General features: G+C 38.6%; 1 protein-coding gene across 4 annotated transcripts in view; it reads right to left on the reverse strand.

The window, feature by feature from the left end:
* The window catches only part of LOC149322093 (tubulin-specific chaperone D-like), a 174,061-nt gene that overhangs the window by 150,332 nt on the left and 4,251 nt on the right, over positions 1-19,478 (reverse strand). For all 4 annotated transcript variants that reach the window (XM_089534330.1, XM_089534340.1, XM_089534350.1 and 1 more), the window contains exons 4-9: positions 18,635-18,685; positions 17,919-18,016; positions 16,046-16,147; positions 14,936-15,082; positions 11,957-12,012; positions 9,340-9,472 (exon numbers count right to left, since the gene is read on the reverse strand). In XM_089534330.1, coding sequence (XP_089390456.1) covers positions 9,340-9,472; positions 11,957-12,012; positions 14,936-15,082; positions 16,046-16,147; positions 17,919-18,016; positions 18,635-18,685 — 587 coding nt within the window. The remainder of the gene's footprint in view (positions 1-9,339; positions 9,473-11,956; positions 12,013-14,935; positions 15,083-16,045; positions 16,148-17,918; positions 18,017-18,634; positions 18,686-19,478) is intronic.

A 19,478-nucleotide genomic window follows, 5' to 3' on the forward strand; every position in this document is an offset into this window, starting at 1 on the left:
CTCCCCCAGTCTGCTGGGACTTCTCCTGTTCTCCAGGAATTCTCAAATATTATTGACAGTGGTTCTGAGATTACCTCTACACGTTCTTTTAATCCTCTTATGACCCCATGAATTTCATAGGGTTTTCTTAAGCAAAGAATACTCAGAGGTGGTTTTGCCAATTCTGTCCAATGAATGTACATTACATATTTATTTACCTAAGTTTACAAAAACTTTCTGAATGTGCAATCACAGCCAATTTATTTATATACACACACACTCAAATGTATTAAATAATAATATGTCAAAATTATTATGCCCAATTGTGAACAGCCATGGATTGGTTCTTTAAAATAATAAACTGGAATGGGAAATGGAAATGCAAATCAAAAGGAATTTTTCATTTTTTCTGCTGTTTCATAAGATACTACAACTAAATTTTAAAGTAGGAGTGACCAAATTGGGGCCCTCAGTACAGTATAGCCAATGGTGAAGGATTACAGAGCCCAAAAACTTCTGAAGGGCCACAACTATTTTAAAGTATAAATAAAAAAAAAAACAAAGCTAAGCAAGGGATGTTTTCAGATTATCCTTCTCCTGAAGCAACAAGGGGTGTCCAAACTCCTAAATGGAAAGAATCCATTTTTAATTTAAAAGTCAGTAATGTGTTTGCCTTCTCTTATCTTTAGAAACTTTAAAGGTGTGCAGCAGATCATGCTGAGAGTAAGCAAGTTATCTATTGTATGTCTTTGGCATTCCTAAGTTACACCATGTTCTTTCAATATTAATGGGAACGCATAATATGCACCAAACTAACCAACCTGTTGAGAGGAATGCAGCTACCTCTCCTTTAAATAATTATACCACCTCCAAATTAGAGAAAATGATTGGTGTATCCTAGCAACAGAAGTGTCAGATCTGGTTTTGTTGCTTTTGAAATAACATGGTGCAAGGTACAAACAAAAACTAGTTTCTTAGTAATCAGGGAAGAACCAGACACACCTCCTAATTGTCTGCATAACCCACTTAGGCTTTGCCTTTGTAAGATGTCAGAATCAGCATTACCTCTGGAACGTCTTCCCCAAGCTATACAAATCATCACTATTAAGGATGGCATGACTGCTTGGCAGCAGGCACTTCTTACTGCCAAACAGACAAGAATTTGCAGTTACCCTCTGGCTCTAATAAAATGTGAGCAAAGGGATATGCCCAACCTTAAGGGAAAATAGAAAAGAGTGCAGCTGATTGCACTTCAGCACCCCTCAGTGGTCAGATATGCAATGTGCTTGCTCCAGGATCATAAGCCCACCTTGCTTTCTAAAAGTACACCAAAGGATAAGAAATATCAGGTGGTCACAAAATAGCATGAGTCACAAAAAGAATAAACCTATAACCATTTTTGGACAAGGAACATATATTGTGCAGCTTGCATGCAGCTGCTAGGGCCTAGCTATCATTAGAATCCTGAAACGCTCAAATTTTCTTTTCCTCCCCCCCCCCCCCCTCCTCTTTCTTCTAAAGCATCCTAGCCTTCTGGTGTTTTATTTAAATGGAGGAGTGTGGTGGTAGTTTACATAAAGGTATTAAACTGCCACCAGGATCTATTACAATATATAGTTTGCAACTCCAGAATTCTGAACAGAAAGAAAGGGCTATTTCAACTCATTTCCTCTTCTCTGAAGTGCCATAAACAGCAATAACAACAACATTTACATTTCTATACTACTCATCAATGAACTCAGCACTCTCTAAGCGGTTTACAATCTGTAAGCCAATTGCCCCCCAACAGGCTGGGTCCTCCTCTGACTCTTCTGGTTGGTCTGCAGGCCCTCAGGGACAATGTGGGATCAGAAACTTCTGGATAAGGAGTCAAGCCGAAAGCAAGTATTTTCTGCAAGCAGAGCTCCTTGGCCCATGGTGCCTCAAACCCAATTCCAGCTATGCCATGGAGGGACCCCTGTCTGAAGCCCCGGAGAACTGCTACCAGGAAAATAGTCAGTACTGAGCTAGATGGGCCAAAATGTTTGACTAAGAAAGATGCAGCTTCCTGTATTCCTAATCTAAATGCACAAACAAATGAGGAATTTATCACTTCACACCAGGGGTAGGCAACCTTTTTGAGCCAGGGGCCGGGTTGCTGCCCCTCAGACAACTGGGGGGCCGAAGCCAAAAAATAAATAATTAAATATTTTTTTTAAAAAAAAATTTAAATAAATAAATAAACCGGGACAAATGTAGGACAAAATTTTCAAATGGTGGGCACTTTTTTTAAAAAAAGCGGAGGACACACGAAAAAATTTGCTGATTTTTTAAAAAATGTTAATATAAATGCATGTTTCTGAGGCTTCTATAGACAACTGACCCTGCGTGCAAGAGGCCAAAGGCCCCGGCGGCAATCGGCGGCAGGACCGGGCTGGGGCCGGTCCCAAGGCCTTGCCGGGCCACATCCGGCCCGCGGGCCGCAGGTTGCCTACCCCTGCTTCACACATTGTTGAATCAACTAAAACTAAACCCAGCTGAAAACCCAGACTGTAATCCAACCTTGGAAACAGCCTGGGGTTAAATGAGAAGGGAAAGGTGGGAGAAAGGAAGGGTGCCCAATCTTCCTCTCTCTCTTCCAAATAGCAGAAGAAACCAGGAGGAGAAAAGGAAACAACTTGGAAGCTCAACCTGCAGCCATCTAATTAATAGACTTGTTAATTACATATCAAAGCAGGCAACAAAACATCAGATCAATGTGTCTTGAAAGCCTGATATTTGAAATATGTTAAAAACTTTTCACAATTATCCATGACAGTTAAAGAACATTGGCAACACTTGGAGCTACACCTATGGTTTTTGTGCACTGAGAGTAAAGAATATATAGCAGAATTATTTCTTACCTGGGGCAATATCTACCAGGGAGCAGAAACATTGCCAAACAATACTTAAAAATTTGGGGAGCTCTCGGGAAAATGCCCTTTGCTTAAGAGACAAATAGAAGTAGTCACTAGGGTACTCAGTTTCACTACCTGACTGGCTAGGATGATTTATTTCAAAGTCATTACTCATATTTGTATACTGTATCTCTTATAAAAGAAATTAAACACAACTTAATAAGTTTCTATGCCCCAGGCTACTCCAAGATGAGGACATTGCTGTCACGCAAGAACCTGATGTGCTACGCCCTGCAGGGCTAACAAAACATTTCTGGTTTACAGAGCAGCAGGTTTAAAAGTAAACCTGCTGGCCTGTAGAGTTTATATTACAGAGTTCTCAAATAGATGTTTCTTACAGTTATTAAAAAATGGTTGGGCTTCTGCCACCAGTTCAGTTTTATTTTAATGCTATTTTAATTTATTCATAAGCCAACATGCACAGATGAATATCTACTTATAAACCAGAATTTAAAAACCTAAAAAAGTATGTGGTATGCAATATTTTCTTCAAATGAAAACAGCATCCATTGGAGAAGGGATAACTGACAGGGCAGACGAGGCACAGATGTTGAATTTAACCCATTTGTCCCACCCTGCAGTCTTAAGGAAAATCCATTTTAATAGACAGTATTTACATTGAATGGATACCCTCCACTGGTACCAAGCAACCAGCCATTTGTAAATGTTTAATTTAGATATATTCAATAGATATATGGAGCATACCCACTGCATCCAACGCTGCTTTTTAATTACAACTGCCATACTTCAGAATTGTATCTAAAAGGAATCATGTCATGCTCCCTGTTAGCAATACATCATTTCACAACAGGTGCACTATCAACAGGTGCAGCAGAACAAGCCTATAAGTGGGGTTGTGTAATATGCAACACATGTTTCAACAAGAACTGCCAGAGTTAACCACTATGCATTAAACAACGAATTATATAGTTGCATACCAGTTTGCCCTGACAGATTTAAAAAGCAATGGTTCAGAACTGTTGCTTTCTTCAGAATCTGTTTCTTGCTCACATTTTTCCCTTCCTGACAAACTTCAACACATTATGGAAGTGGAGCAGACAGGGTCTTGGGGGCTGCACATTCAGGAGCCACTTCCTCCATAAGTTGATAAGCCTGTAATTACACTGGGAGTTCCTGTATCTGTTTCAAAGCATGACTCCCCAGATCTCATGAAGTAGAACCTGCTTTTCTAGTGGCTTCTACATAATAGAATCTGCAAGAGAATGAAGATCCAGCAATCAACTACATAATCTCCATTGAAAACATTATTTTCTATGCCATGAGGTGTAATGGGTGGAGTTTACACAACCAAGATTCGTATACCTTCACATATACAGATTCTGTGAGGACAGAAACAAGATCAAACAGATTTCCCCAAAATGGTACATGCAAACAATTGTGCTGGAATGCAACTCTAATAATCCCAAAGAAGCAGCTTGAGGAATCATGGTGTTTGTAATCCAACACATCTAAGGGCATCAGGATAAGGAAGGCAGTTCCATGTACAATTAAGCATGAAGCACTTCAGTATAAAATTACTTCCTAAATAATAACCTAGGTGATTAGATCTTCTCAAATAATTCAAGAGAATGCATAATACTATTACATATGGTGCAGTGGTTTGAGCATTGGACTATGACTCTGGGAGATCAAGGTCTGAATCCAGTCTCAGCCATGAAAACCCACTGGGTTGCCTTGAGTAAGTGACACCCTCTCAGCCTCAGAGGATGGCAAGGAATGAGAATACTAGCTATTCCCTTTCTTCCAATCCTTCCTATCCTTTCTCTATCAGACCATATACCAGAGGTGTAAAACCTAGCCCCCTCCAGCTGATTTGGTCCATAACTCCCATAATCATTGGCCAGGCTGAAAGCAGGTCAAAACATCTGAAGAGCATCAGGTTATCTATTCCTATATGTATTCACGTTCCTTGCTCCAATCTTGCTTTCTTTATTCTCTGCAGATATGCCATGCTTAGAGTGCTTTATGCTGCAATTAAAAGGAGGGAACCAGAGGAAATTGGAGAGTGTTTGCTTTAGTATATATTCCCCCAGGCAGGCCAGGATCAGGTATCAATCCTGTTGCATGTGGGAAGAGAAAACCCATAAAAGACCAGGACAAAGGAACACTGAGAGCTGAATTTTATATTTCCATCTCAAACTATGGATCTCTTTCTAACCTACTAGCATCACAAAACTACAAACACTAGGGCATGGCAAAATGAAATAACTGATTATTCTTAAAAATTAGATCATTTGGAGAGGGGAGCTTCATTCAAAAATACTGTTCATATGATCCAAGAACATTCTGCCAGTTGGACAGTATGTAAGCATCTTAAATAAATAAATGCTATCTAGTAATTAAATTGTTATTCACAGTAAAGGGGAGAATTATTCTGAGGTATATAAACGCTGCTTGATTAAATCAGATTCAGTGCATTTATACAAATATAAATTCTAAAAATATTCACAGATTGTGGCTATAATATTATTTGTCTGCCATTCACAACTTAACCTTTCAACATAATAGGAAAAAAAATCATTAAGCAACATAAGCATCAAGAAACTAAATGGCCTGTCAACAGCAAAGAGAAACAACCAAGAAGACATTTCAATGAAGATACTCAGTATTTGTACCATTCCATAAAGGGAAGAAATATGCACAAGAAACAGATGTCGGTTCCTGCTTTTAAGAAAATTATATCTCATTCTAGTTTCGATTCAACTTGTTAGGTTTTCACCTGTTTCGCTTAACACACAGTAATAACAGGTGGAATAAAACCACAATTAAAGGACTTATGACTAACATTAAAGTAATATTCATCCTACATGTTTCTTCACGTACTAGCAGCTTTTGTCTAGCAAATGAGAAAGACATTTAACCCTTAATTCTTACAAAACAGAAATCAAGTACTTCTCTTTTTTTATTGCTTTAAGCAAGAATTTTAAGAAACATCATATTTTTCAACTACTAATTGCGAAATCATGTGAATCTTCACAAGCGTAATACTTAGGTGTTCCCAAGAAATGAAACTTAGGTAGGCAGTTAAAGGAAAGTAAATTAGGAGCAGGCAATTTTGGCAAGGCCAGAGCCCACTTTGACCCTCTCTGCAGGACCCACTATATGCAATCCCCTCCCACTCAAATCAGAAGTGATTATAAATCCACTTCCCACATCAAAGAAACCTTAAAATAAGACACACAGTCATGTGACTTGTTCTAAATATGAATTCTTAAAGGCTTCTGGGAACACAATTCTCCCTGTTTCAAAGGGAAAAAAATCATTGAGGGAGTGGACAGGTACCAGTAGATGCAAAGATGTGCAGAGCTGCATTTTTCCCAACTGTGGGGAAATAAATAGTTCTCACATTATTGGATCTGACTCCAGGACTGTTCATAAATGCAAATCTTTACTTTCACCGATGAAACTGAATGTCTGTTGTTTGTTTCTTTGCAGAAAACAAAACATTCAACTTGAGGGCAGCAGTTGTAATAATGAACAAGAGGCTGGATGAATGTAAAGCTTTTCATCTCACCTCATTTTTGTAACTCCTTTCCACTAGAAATTCCACACAGACTAAGGAACAAAATTAGGACATATGCAGAATGGCTGTGTGGAGTGGGTGTGTGAGACATAAAACCTGCCCAATTTGACAAGCGTGTTGCAATATATATATAAAGTTCAGATGATAGTTTGTAAGAAGCAACAAAACCATAGTTTCCCAATATGGATTAATGGGAAACTACAGTTTTCCAAAAGGGTACTGCTGGATCAAAACACAAGAGAAACAGAATGGTTCCCAACTGGCAAAGGGGTCAGGCAAGGCTGGATCCTTTCACCCTGTCTGCTCAATTTATATGCAGAAAATATTCTATAAAGAGCAGGCCTGGACACAGAAGATGAAGTGAAAGTAGAAGGAAAGAATATCAACAATCACAGGCCCTGAACAAACAGGGACCCAAGTACATACTCCGTACGTACTAGGGTTGCCTGGGGGCGTCTCTTTTAGAAGCCCGCAACTCTAGTACGTACGGAGTATGTACAAAATGGCAGTGCCCTGTTCACATGGGCGCACGTCGCGGCCCCCAGGTGATGTCGGAAGTGTGCCAACAGCACACTGCAGCGTCACTTTCACGCTGCAAAAAGAAGCCGCTTTTTGCGGCTTATTTTTCCGCCGACGGGAAGCCTCGCCGTTCGGAGGCTGAGGCTTCCTGCCAGTGGAAATGGAGGTGGCGGCAGACCGCCCTTTTTGGGCGGTCTGTATCCCGCCTAAGATATGCAGATAACGCCATACTGCTAACAAAAAACATCACAGATGTAAAACTACTACTAAGGAAAATCAAGGAAAAAACTGAAAAGGAAGGCTTACTGCTAAAGAAAACAAAAATAATGACCACAGAGGATCTACACAAATTCTACCTAAACAATGAGGAAATAGAAATAGTGCAGGATTTCCCATACCTTGGATCAAACACTGATCACAATGGGGACTGCAGTCAGGAAATCAGAAGATTAAGAATGGGGAGGGCAGCTATGAAGGAACTAGAAAAGATCCTAAAGAGCAAAGATATAAAACTGAGCATCAAAGTTAGAGTCATACAAGCTATTGTATTCCTGTTACCATGTATGGATATGAGAGCTGGACAGTTAAGAAGGCAGATAGGAGGAAAATCAATTCATTTGAGATGTGGTACTGGAAAAGAGTGCTGAGGATATTGAGGGTAGCCAAAAAGACAAACAAATGAGTCCTAGAACACATCAAGCCTGAAATCTCCTTGGAAGCCAAAATTATTAAACTGAGGCTGCTGTACTTTGGCCACATCATGAGAAGGCATGACTCATTGGAAAAAACAATAATGCTGGGAAAGGTGGAGAGAAGTAGAAAGAGAGAAAGACAGCTTGCTAGATGGATGGACTCTATTAAAGAGGTCACAGGTATGAACTTACAGGAATTAAACAGGGCAGTGGAGGATAGGGAGTCTTGGAAATGTCTCATCCATAGGGTAGCCAAGAGTTAAGATTGACTTGACTGTGATTAACAGTAGCAACAGTTTAATAAGCCTAAAATTCAGCCTAGATAACAAGAAAATTGAAACAGTCAAAGAGTTTCCATACCTTGGATAGAGTATTACCAGAACTGAGACTGCAGTCAGGAAATAAGAAAGAGACTGACTGGGAAGGACAACTACAGAAGAACAGGAAAAGATCTAAAGTGAAAAGATATCATCTTAACAGTAAAGTGACGATAGTTCAAGCCATTATATTCCGCAACGTCATGTATCCATATGGGAGCTGGACAATGAAGAAAGCTGATAAAAAGAAAATCAATTCATTTGAGATGTGGTGCTGGAGAAGAGTGCTGAGGATACCATGGACAGCAAAAAGACAAACAAATGGCTCCTAGAACAGGTCAAGCCCAAACTCTCCTGGAAGCTGGAATGACTAACTTGAGGCTGTCATACTTTGGCCATGTCATGAGAAGGAATGAATCACTGGAAAAGACAATGTAGATGGATATAAAAAGAGAGGAAGACCACAAACGAGATGGTTAGATTGGATCAGGGGGCCATGGACCTGAGCCTGCAGGGTCTGAACAGAGCAGTTGAGGACAGGGAATCTTCAAGATGTCTCATTCACAGTGTCGTCATATGCTGAGGTCAATTTGAGGGCAATTAACAATAACACAGAACTTCCAAAGCTGGACACATGAGTGGAGGACAGTAACAATGAGAGAGAGGCAAGTCTTAAGAGTTGGTCTTAGGAGTCAGAACATTTGCTTCAGCTGGGCTGTAATTTAAATTTCATATTGTTCAAAAGGGCAATTAATAGTGTCCATGAAATGACCAAGGAAGAACAGAAAGTCTTTTAGGCTCTATTGGTTATGTCACAGAATTATTCACATTGGAAAAAAATCACCAAATGCCATTATTCTTCTGAGAATAACGTATTCAAGACTGTGAAACAAAGCTTCGGTATATTTAATATAGTTGGCCCACCCCATATGTGGACTTCAGGTCATGCGGACAGGTAGCCCCATTTGATGAATGGCGTGCACACCCGTGGTGCACTCCCCATTCATCTACATGGGGCTTGAGCATGCACAGAATTCACTTTACGTGGGGGGATACAGAACAGATCCCCCGCATAAAAGCAAGGGCCCACTGTAATTACAAAGAAAAGAAAAATTTTAAAATGAAAGAATTTGCCTTTGCTAAAATCCTTCCTGGTACTCAACTATTAATAGAAGATTAGTTTTATTTCATATTACATCAGGAAGCCACATGTAATTTCCTACAGTTGTACGTATAAATGACGCCAAGCTTAAGGGATGGAAAGGTAACTAAATGCCACTACTGAGTTTCTGCCAGCAACATCATTTAAAAGAAGAAATAGGATTATCTTTGAAAGTAATACCACTGTTTACCAGAGCTTGAAGCATGCCATCCATTACAATAGCCCCTTCCATCGTCTGAAAAGAAGACTTAGACAATGTTGAAAGGGTCCAGTCCAGGAAGTCTGCCATTCTTTTTTGTTTGACATCAGGGCGGGTTATAAACCTATTTCAAGGGGGAAAACATACTGCAAGTTACCTATTCAGAGCAATTCAATCAGTAACTCATTCTTCCTGTTAGCCAAACTGGTTTCTGTTCCCAAAGGCAACTGTCCAATGGATGCTTTCCAACATATTTTGGCTGAGAACATTCCAGCTCTCAGCTCTTTATTTCTGTCTTTTCTAAAGAAGGTCATAACCCAGAAATCTCAACTGTCACACTGTATACTCAAAATGTCTTGAAATCTGTGGGTAGGGAAAGTAGAATGGAAATACATTCAAGTACAACTTAATCACTATTTTTCAGCACTGTATTATAGGCAAGGTGTAGTGTTCTGGATTCTTTGTCCTTATAATATTCAAAAAGCTGGCAACAAACCAAGGAATTGGGTCATGTGGAAGAAAAGAGACCAGTTTTGTCTTCAAGAGTTGCTAGAAAAATGTACAAATATCTAGAATGATAAAAAGGAAGCACAAAAATGATAGGAGCACATGATAGCTTCCATTGTTCTGCCAAAGTGGCACTGGCACAAACAAAGCACTACCCTGTTCCATCTTATCAAAGAAAATATATGTTTCCCACTTCCTACTCACCAAGACCAGCATAGACTGGCACAGTGAAAGTGATTCATACCTTTATTGCTAACATATTTCATAATTTTTTTTAAAAAGAAATATAATTATACACAAAACGGAAAATAATCAAACCGTTGAACCAAGCCAAATCAATATATGAGCTAGCTTGCACAGACTTCCTAGAATTTCCACTAGAGGTCACTAGATACTTCTAGTATATGGCAAACCTAAAGTAAAGCTATCACAGGAGTGGAGGGAGGGATAATTTCCTACTTAATGCCATATAACATAGGTTCCATGAAATCGTTAAGACCAATTTGCTAGGGATGCTTCATAGTCACGTTCTTAAAATATTTTCACGTTATATGAAAGATACTGATAACACTGCTAATTCTTAACTTAGACAGTTGTCATTGTACAACTATAACAAATGTATGTGTGATAAGAATAAAATTGCCATAAATAATGCATTTGTAATAACCCCACAAGACAAACTAATCTGCAGGGATGGGGGAAATGGAACCACTGCATTCATTCACTGTTGGAGCAGTACAGAGCCAGCATGGTGTAGTGATTTGAGTGTTGGACTATGATTGAAGAAACCAGGGTTTAATTACCAGCTCAGGCATGAAACCCACTGGGTGACCTTGGGCAAGTCATATGCTCTCAGCCTCAAGGGAATGCAATGGCAAACCTTCTCTGAACAAATTTTGCCAAGAAAATCCTATTATAGGTTTGGCTTAGGGTCACCATATGTCAGAAATGACTCGAAAGCATGCAAACAACAACGTACCTAAAACCATGGGTATCATTTGAGTGTGCTCACACATTAATGTAAAGGACCCTTACATTTCACTAATAAACTGTGCTCACACATTAATATAAAGGGTCCTTCCAGTCCAAAAACAAATTGTTCTATCATTTCACACATTTGGGCTATTAAAAGAGAAATAGTCCCAATAAATCAGAGCATATTTTCAGAAATCAACCCGTGGTATTGTAACTATCACTTTCTGACATGAAATAAGAGAATGAATTAATTTACAGGTCCATTAAACTATTATGACAGTAAAAGGTCTCAGTTTAATCTTGATGTTAAATCATTCTGTGTAACACTGAATTCAGATGGTTAAGTGCTGAAAGGATTGGTCAAAACGGTGGCACTAAGAAAAAGAGGGAGATACTAGCATGCTTGAATTTAGAAAGCTTTAAAGGGTGGAAGATTAACAATCAAACATGAACTGAGCATGATAGTGACCTGCAGAAGCTATAGAACTGTTGAGTGTCAATTGGAAAACATAAACAGAAATGGGGAGAGGAGTGAATGGGCCTTATAGTTTACTAGTATCTTAGATGGCTCAGAGCAGACACTCAGAACAAGTCACTTTGGGCTCTTCACTGATAGAAAAGCAAGGTATAATTAAATGACAAAAAGCAAAAGCACTCCTCATAGGAAATGAGAGTACACTGCTATATTTTGTTGTAAGTCTCACTTATCCATATAATAGGCCTAAACTGCAATATATTCTTTTCGGAATGAAAAGGGCAAGTTCTAGTAATCATTTAGATTATGTTAACACAATCTATGCGGGATTGACCTTGAAAACCCTCCCAAACTACAGACAATTCAAAAGAAAGTGGCTAGACTGTGGCCATGTGCACATAATACAGGTCATCCAAATCCAAATTCTTATACAACTGCTGGCTGCAATAAAACCCTAAATAGCTCTGGGTCATGATAACTTAAAGATGAATAACAGTTCAATTATTGTTATTGTGTCATCTGCTATTGCTTTATCTATTTGGCATGTCACCTTGGGTACCCACCGGAATGAGTGGGAAGACTTAAATGTATCTAATAAAATTAATAAAATAAACATACTTTTTTATCAGTATCAGAAAGAAAAATACTTACTTGGAGACCAAGACTGCAGCTGCATCTCGAGACTTGTCACTTACCATAAGGTAAGACTAAAAAGAAATAATAGATATAGTTGGAAAAGTTTGTCACATTAAAAGCTAGTTAATACTAGACAGCCAGTGTGGAAGTATGAGTGTTGGACTAGGACACTGGAAAATGAGGGTTCGAATTCCCACCCAGCCACTGAGTAATCTTGAGAAATTCACACACTCTCAGCCTGAGAGGAAGGCAATGGCAAACCCTCTCTGAGCAAATCATGCTACAAAAACCCTGTGATAGGTTTGCCTTAAATTTGCATGACTTGAAGGCACATAATAACACATAATACACACATGCAATTCTTCCCCTTTTTATAGCTAAACGTAAAGACAGGCATAAACCACATGAAAATGTCTAATTCTTATTGAAAATTAATTTAGTATTGACATGAATTAGGAAATATGCATGGAAGGAAAATGAGTCCAACATATACAGTAAATTCAATAACCCATGCTGACCTAGTTTTTCATTATCCATTTTTTTCAATAACCCCTGAACTTTAGGGCTCATCTCCATGTGTTTGATAAAAAAAGGTAGATCTTCTTATAATAATAATAATATAATAATAATAATATTTATTTATATACCGCCCTGTGGCAAACCAATCCGGGCGGTTAACAACAGTAAAATATAAAATAAAACAATTAAAAATACTTTATCCCTCCCCCCCTTAAGACAATATTAAACAGTATAACATATTAAAAACACAATATCAAGCATAAAAACAGCAATTAAAACTAGAAACCCTGATATCCCTCTGTTGATCCTCGACCATCACTAAGATGGGGCCACGGGAGGAATCAGGGAATCAGGGAACCTGGGCCGGGATGGTTAGTCTGGAAAGGCCTGCCGGAAGAGATCCGTCTTGACCGCTTTTTTAAAGCTGTCTAATGATGTTATCTGACGGATCTCATTCAGCAGGTCGTTCCAGAGTTTGGGGGCGACAGCAGAGAACGCCCTCTGGGAGGTCGCCGCAAGCCTAGATTTTAAAGGCTGCAATAAGTTCCTCCCAGAGGACCGGAGAGCGCGGGGAGGATTGTACGGGAGGAGGCGGTCCCTGAGATAGCTTGGACCCAAGCCATTTAGGGCTTTAAAGGTAATAACCAACACCTTGTACTGGGCCCGGAAGCTGATAGGCAGCCAGTGGAGGGACCTCAAAACCGGAGTAATGTGGTCCCTCCTAGATGTTTCTGAGACAAGCCTGGCTGCCATGTTTTGAACCAGCTGTAATTTCCGAGTCAAGCACAGGGGTAGCCCCATGTAGAGTGCATTACAGAAGTCAAGGCGTGAGGTTACCAGCGCATGCACAACTGTCTCGAGATCCCTTACTTCCAGAAAAGGGCGCAGCTGGCGTATCAGCCGAAGCTGATAACAGGCACTCCTGACCGTCGCATTTACCTGATTTGTCATCAGGAGCGACGAGTCAAGGAGCACCCCCAGACTGCAAACACAGTCACTGGAGGACTATCTCAATCAGTAGTTCAGTTTCAAAGTAGGTAAGACTTAGAAGATGATGTCTCATCTTTACAACAATCAGAATAGTTTTTTGCAGGTTTTTAGATCTATGTTGCTGTGTTCTGGAAGAGTGTATTTCTGACGTTTCACCAGCATCTGTGGCTGCCAACTTCAGAGACTGCTGGCATGGAAGAGAGTGGGGTATACATACATACTGTGTGACTCTTGGTTGAGAGGAAGTGATTTACATGTTAAACTGTGTGTTGGTCTGGTGCTGAATGGCAATGCCTTAAGGTGTTGCAAGGCCTTAGTTGGTGGCGAAACGTCAGGAATAAACTCTTCCAGAGCATGGTCACATAGCCTGAAAAACCCACAAAAACTATGGATGCTGGCAGTGAAAACTTTTACCTTTAAATCAGAAGAATGACAAAAAACAGGACATCATCAACAGCCTCAAAATTCTAAATTAGCCTTTTTTAACACATTGAGAAAAATTCCAGGGGTTTCGAAAAATTATACCATACTTTTTCAGCTAACATCTGGCTGAATTTCGTCTTTTTCTCATTATTTTCTTATCTGCAAGGGGTTTTTGTTTTTAGGGTGTTGTTTTTTAAATTAGGATTGTATTTTTGTCCTCTCGACTACTTTGAGATAATTAGGGAAAGTACAGTAAAATATTCTAAGGAAGCAAAATCAGCATACCCTTATCTTCTTCCCTGATTCACAGAAATATACAGTAATATAGAATATATGACATGAGGTGATTCCACTGTGAATCCTCATATTATCCACACTTCATACACAATAAAATGAAATAGGGTGAGAAAATTCAGAGTAAGATAACCATGGCAGAGGGAGACTACTGCTGTTTCTAATGGCCATAACAATTCTCCAAAAAACCCAGTTCTCAAGGTTAGACTTTAATGAAGATGGACAATGGTTTCAGTTTTGAACAAGATGTTTTCCAAAATTGCCATACTTCTCATACTGAGGATAAAGGGGAGAGGAGATCACAAAAATTAAAATACTGAAACTGCTGAATTTGTCAATTTAGGCCTAAGTCTCTAATTGCTTATATCTTACAATTCTGTTTGAATAGGTCTATTGTTGAGACATACTCACCCACAATTTTGATAAAATAAAGTTTTTTCTGTTATGCTGCTCATCTTTTATTCCTATAGCAACATCATTTTCTCCATGCTAGGAGTAACTCTACCCATTGGAGATGGCCAGTGCAACCGGGAAAACATTTCAGCTCATTTTTGAAGAATTTACTGATTTTAACAAATTGTATATTCAGACAGAAGAAATCTGTGGTTTAAAATGTTTAAATGGAAAAACTGATTAAATGCAAGGCTGCACTGTTATAGTAAAAGTAAAACATCCCTGGACATTATAGTTTGCCATAAAATGCATTCTACTTTTACAAACACAAGGAAAGTGTCATAGATCATAATGGTATTGTCTAGCAAAACTCACTTTTGCTACCATGAGGATTCGGTCCATTGTTGATATGCGAGGGCATCCTTCTAGGGAAGAGATATTTCCATCTAGCCGTGCCAAATCAAATGGAATCAGGCATGTTACAGACAACCATAACAAGAGCATATAACGAGTCTCCCAGGTCTAGCAAGAGATAGGAAAAAATACTTATTTTTATTACAAAATAAATGCTGTAAAATAGGTACTCCACGTGCCCAGAAAGCTTACAATATACATATGTGAAACCATATCCGCACACAAAATATAAATTAGTATTAGAATATGCAGAAAAAGAGAGGGGGAGGAGGAAGGGAAAGAGAGAGAGATTAGAACACCTAGGGCTATGTTTGGGTCTAATGGGCTTTGCTTTTTCCTGAATATAAGAAACAAACTTAACAACTTTAACATATGTTTAATTGAAACCAGGTTCAAGTGGAATATTTTATTCATCCACAACAACAACCCTAAGCCCCATCACCACAAACCCTGCCAAGAAAAGTTCAGGTTTTCTGAAGACACATGCAAACATAAGATAGAAATTTCATTAAAGGCCCATAAATGGAGGATTCCAGAAGTAACTTTTCCATTGCTAGGTCTTTTTGCCAAGATAACTGCTTATATTTTTCAGACTATGACTCTCTAGACCTTTAGCAACTAGTGTGAATTGTAAGAATACAAAAGCATCTTTAAGAAGGAAGGTGTACAGCTATTCTATTAAAAAAGGTTTGTAATGCACACAAACATAACATGTCTTTAGTGTTTCACAACAACATGGATGACAGTAAGAACAGAATCAAACCATTGATCCCTTGAGCTCAGTGGACCACACTGACTGGCAGTGGCTCTCCAAGGTTTCAGGCAGGGGTCTTTGACAATCATAGAGATGCCAGGAATTTCACTTGGGATCTTCTGCAAAGCATTTCTGCCACTGAGCTATGACAACACCCACACACACTTGACAAAATGTGCATATTTATCCACCCTTCCTACTGCCCAATGCTAAATTAACAATATGGCTTTCAAATAAAATACATTTTAACAGCTATCCCTAATGTACATTTCTGCAGGTACAATTTCTCTAATAAGGTATGAAGGAAAAGAACTCACCATATAGTCTTTTGGATTCTGACATACAAGCATATCTAAAACAGGCTGCACATCGACTACCTCATGAGGAAATAGTCGCAGGAAAGTTTTACACCCTCGGACCTAATAAAGAAAATGTTATCCTATATAAAAATATTTTAATGTTCATATCTGAAATATTTAAATGCTGCACCCAAATGTGTAATATATAACTCATGTACATTAAGAACAATAAACATCACAGTAATGAGTAATATGCCATCTTTAACCCTGAAATGGGTAAAATATAGACTAGTACAGACAATAAAACCAAACATATAGCAATAATAAATCTTCAGGGCACACTTTCCCAGAAAGATGTTCCACAAATGTGGGCCCACTGGGAATGAATTTGGAAATATTTAGATATAGCACCCAATAGTCAAAATATCAAGAAAAGTGATTCAATATTCATTAAGTTAAAAACCAGTATGAACCAGTATGTACAGTATAACATGTAAATTTTCCTTACCAATGATATCCTTAAAACATTTTTACATGAACATACAGCATGCTATGTTCAGTTATCTCCAAAGTGATAAACTTGTGTTTAGGTTATATTGTTTCAGATTTGAAATTGCAACATTCATCAAAAAATGATGTGTAATGGAGAGATATGCTATAGTGCTTCTTTGTGGCATAATACTTTTCTATGATGGATTATCTTTATCCTTTTCTAGAATAGATGAACAATTTTCTAACTTGGTCATTTTATAATGCATGCAAAGCATGTATGATTTCAAAATACATTTATAATTTTGAAAACGTTGTATACACAGCTCTGAGGTCCACAATAGAAGAAAGGTTGTCTATCCATTTAAGTATATGAAGTGATCACATATATCTCAACTCAGAGCCAACGGGATATAGTGGTCTGAGCATTGGGCCACAACTCTGGAAGTCAAAAGAAGGCAGAGGCAACCCCCATCTGAACAAATCTTGCCAAGAAAACATTGTGATAGCGTCGCCTTGGAGTCACCATAGGTCAGAAACAACTTGAGGGCACACAACAATAACATCCAAATTGGATAGCCTATAGAAAGGTTAACTGCCTTCATGATAAAACCACAGTAGGGAAGGAGGATATGAAAACAAGGAAACTGCAAAACAGTGGCTTTGAGGCAAAATCCTGCCTACTAACTAGTATCATCTGGCTCCCTGCACATTTTTTAAGTGAAAACTGCCTTAAAAATCATACCAGGTTTTTTTAAAAAAAGGATTTGGGGACCAGCTCCACATGTGGCCCAGAAGCCACACTTTCCCCGCCTATTTCAGTTTTATATTGATAGTTTAATTACATTTCAACACCTTTTTGCATTTTTAGCTATGCATATTTGTTAAGTTACACTGAATCTTCATTCTGGAAGGAAAAGGTGGAATATAAACAAATAATATACAGTCAGCCCTCCGTATCCATCAAGTCTACATCCACAGATTCAACCATCCACAGGTTGCAAATATATTTTTTTAAATCCCAAATTTTTATATAAGAGATATGACTTTATTATTGCATACAAAAATACTTGACCATCCACAGATTTGATAGCTACAGGGGATTCCAGCAGATGACAAGGGCCTACTGTGGTGGTGCTGATGATGATGGCAATGATGTCAGGCAACATTAAGAGAAAATATTTACATAGAAGTCTGTGTTTCTTGCATTAATTTCTGAGAGAGAATCCTAATGGCAGGCACCACACAAAATGCGATCACCAAATTCTGTAGTTTTTGGAACACATCACTGAAGAAATACAGGTCATAATGTTTAAGTGACCACTGTTTTACAATAACTCACTCATTTATATTATTTGACAGTAGCGATTAAACTTCATACCTAATTATAATCCACTTTTACCTTTGAAATGATGTAGAGAAATTGAAAGGCCAGATGAATTAAAGAAGAGGGAGATGCTTCATCCCGGACAATATCTAATAGTACATTCAACATGCACTCTAGAAGAAACACAGGAAAAGATGGATGGGGTGGAAAGAAAGAATTAGTTTGCAAACATATTCAGAAACATGAATTCCAATTTTGGCATAAGCTTATAAATCATTCTCATTATCAACCATGCCATAAATTTTCAATTGCACAGGAGTACTCTTGCAGAAATTAAAGGTTGCTCAAGTGCTCTCAGCCTAAATACTCTAAGGCACAAGATCCTATCTGATCTTGGAAGCTAAGCATGATCACTTCTGGTTAGTACTTGGATGAGAGACCTCCAATTAATACCAGGTGCTATAGGCTATATTTCAAAGGAAGGAAATGGCAAAACTACCTCTGAGTATTCCTTGCAAAACCCTATGAAAACCATGGGTTCATCTTAAGTTGATAGGTCATTTCAAGGCGCACACACACACACATACAAGTGACCTCTACATCTTCATTGAAGCCTCTCTGATGAGGCTTCCACATGGGAAAATCACAAGGCAGTACAATACTTTCATCTGCACTTTTTATCTTTCACCTCTGCAAGTATTTTTACAATATTCCTTCCGTGCTGACTAAACATCTATTTTATAAAGTTTTACATTTTTTTTAAAAAAAACCACACAAACAACACAACTTACCTAAATGAGCATCCAAAAGATGAGGTTGTTCTTGGTACTTGTCCATTATAACTGAAAGAGGAAAAGACTATTCAGTGAGAATCATCAAAGATCAATTAGTTTTCCAATGTTATTAATCTCTGAATTGCCTAGCCTGAAGAGAAGACCCTACTGCAAGATTCCTGAACTGTATGCAAGCCATAACACTGTTGCCCCTTGAATAGCAACTGTATCACTTGTAGTAAAAGTCAGGCAAGCTTGTCATGGTGGTAATTTGTTTTATTCTGTTAATCTTCTTGATTTTGCTCTTGGAAAAAAAACATTAAAATACAGTACAACACAGGCGCATTTTGACACCTCCCATTCTGACAACTCATTCTTTCAACACTTGCAAATTATAGACAAATTCAATTAATTCAACAAGGGATCAGCTCTATCATCAGAGCAGAGCCCTCCTTGAATTAATTGAACTTTTCCATGTAATTTGCAAGGGTAAAAAGAGCAAGGAATCATCAGTAACATGTCTTAAGCAGGGAAGTTTGTTCTCCCTGATCCTGAATCTCCACAAGGCTGCAACAACTCCAATCCCCACTTCACCTTGCCCCCAACTCCCGCCTTGCCCTAGCCCCAAGGCCATGGAAAAGCACATCTGGATGTTACTGGGACAACAACCCCCTCCTGATTGCTTCTTTTGCTAAGGGAGAGAGGTAAGAAAGCTTAATTTCTGACACCCACAGCATGAAACAACAGGAGCTACCCCTGGCCTTTTTGAGTACTGTGGCACTCTTCCGCAATTGCAACCCTTAGCTGGGCAGTGAGCAAGTAGTACAACACAGCAGAGGCCAAAGAAGAAAGTTCTTTGTTT

This window comes from Sceloporus occidentalis, unplaced genomic scaffold (genome assembly GCF_023333645.1).
Source record: "Sceloporus occidentalis isolate IW3139 unplaced genomic scaffold, rSceOcc1.0.p SCAF_1, whole genome shotgun sequence".
NCBI lineage: Eukaryota > Metazoa > Chordata > Lepidosauria > Squamata > Phrynosomatidae > Sceloporus > Sceloporus occidentalis.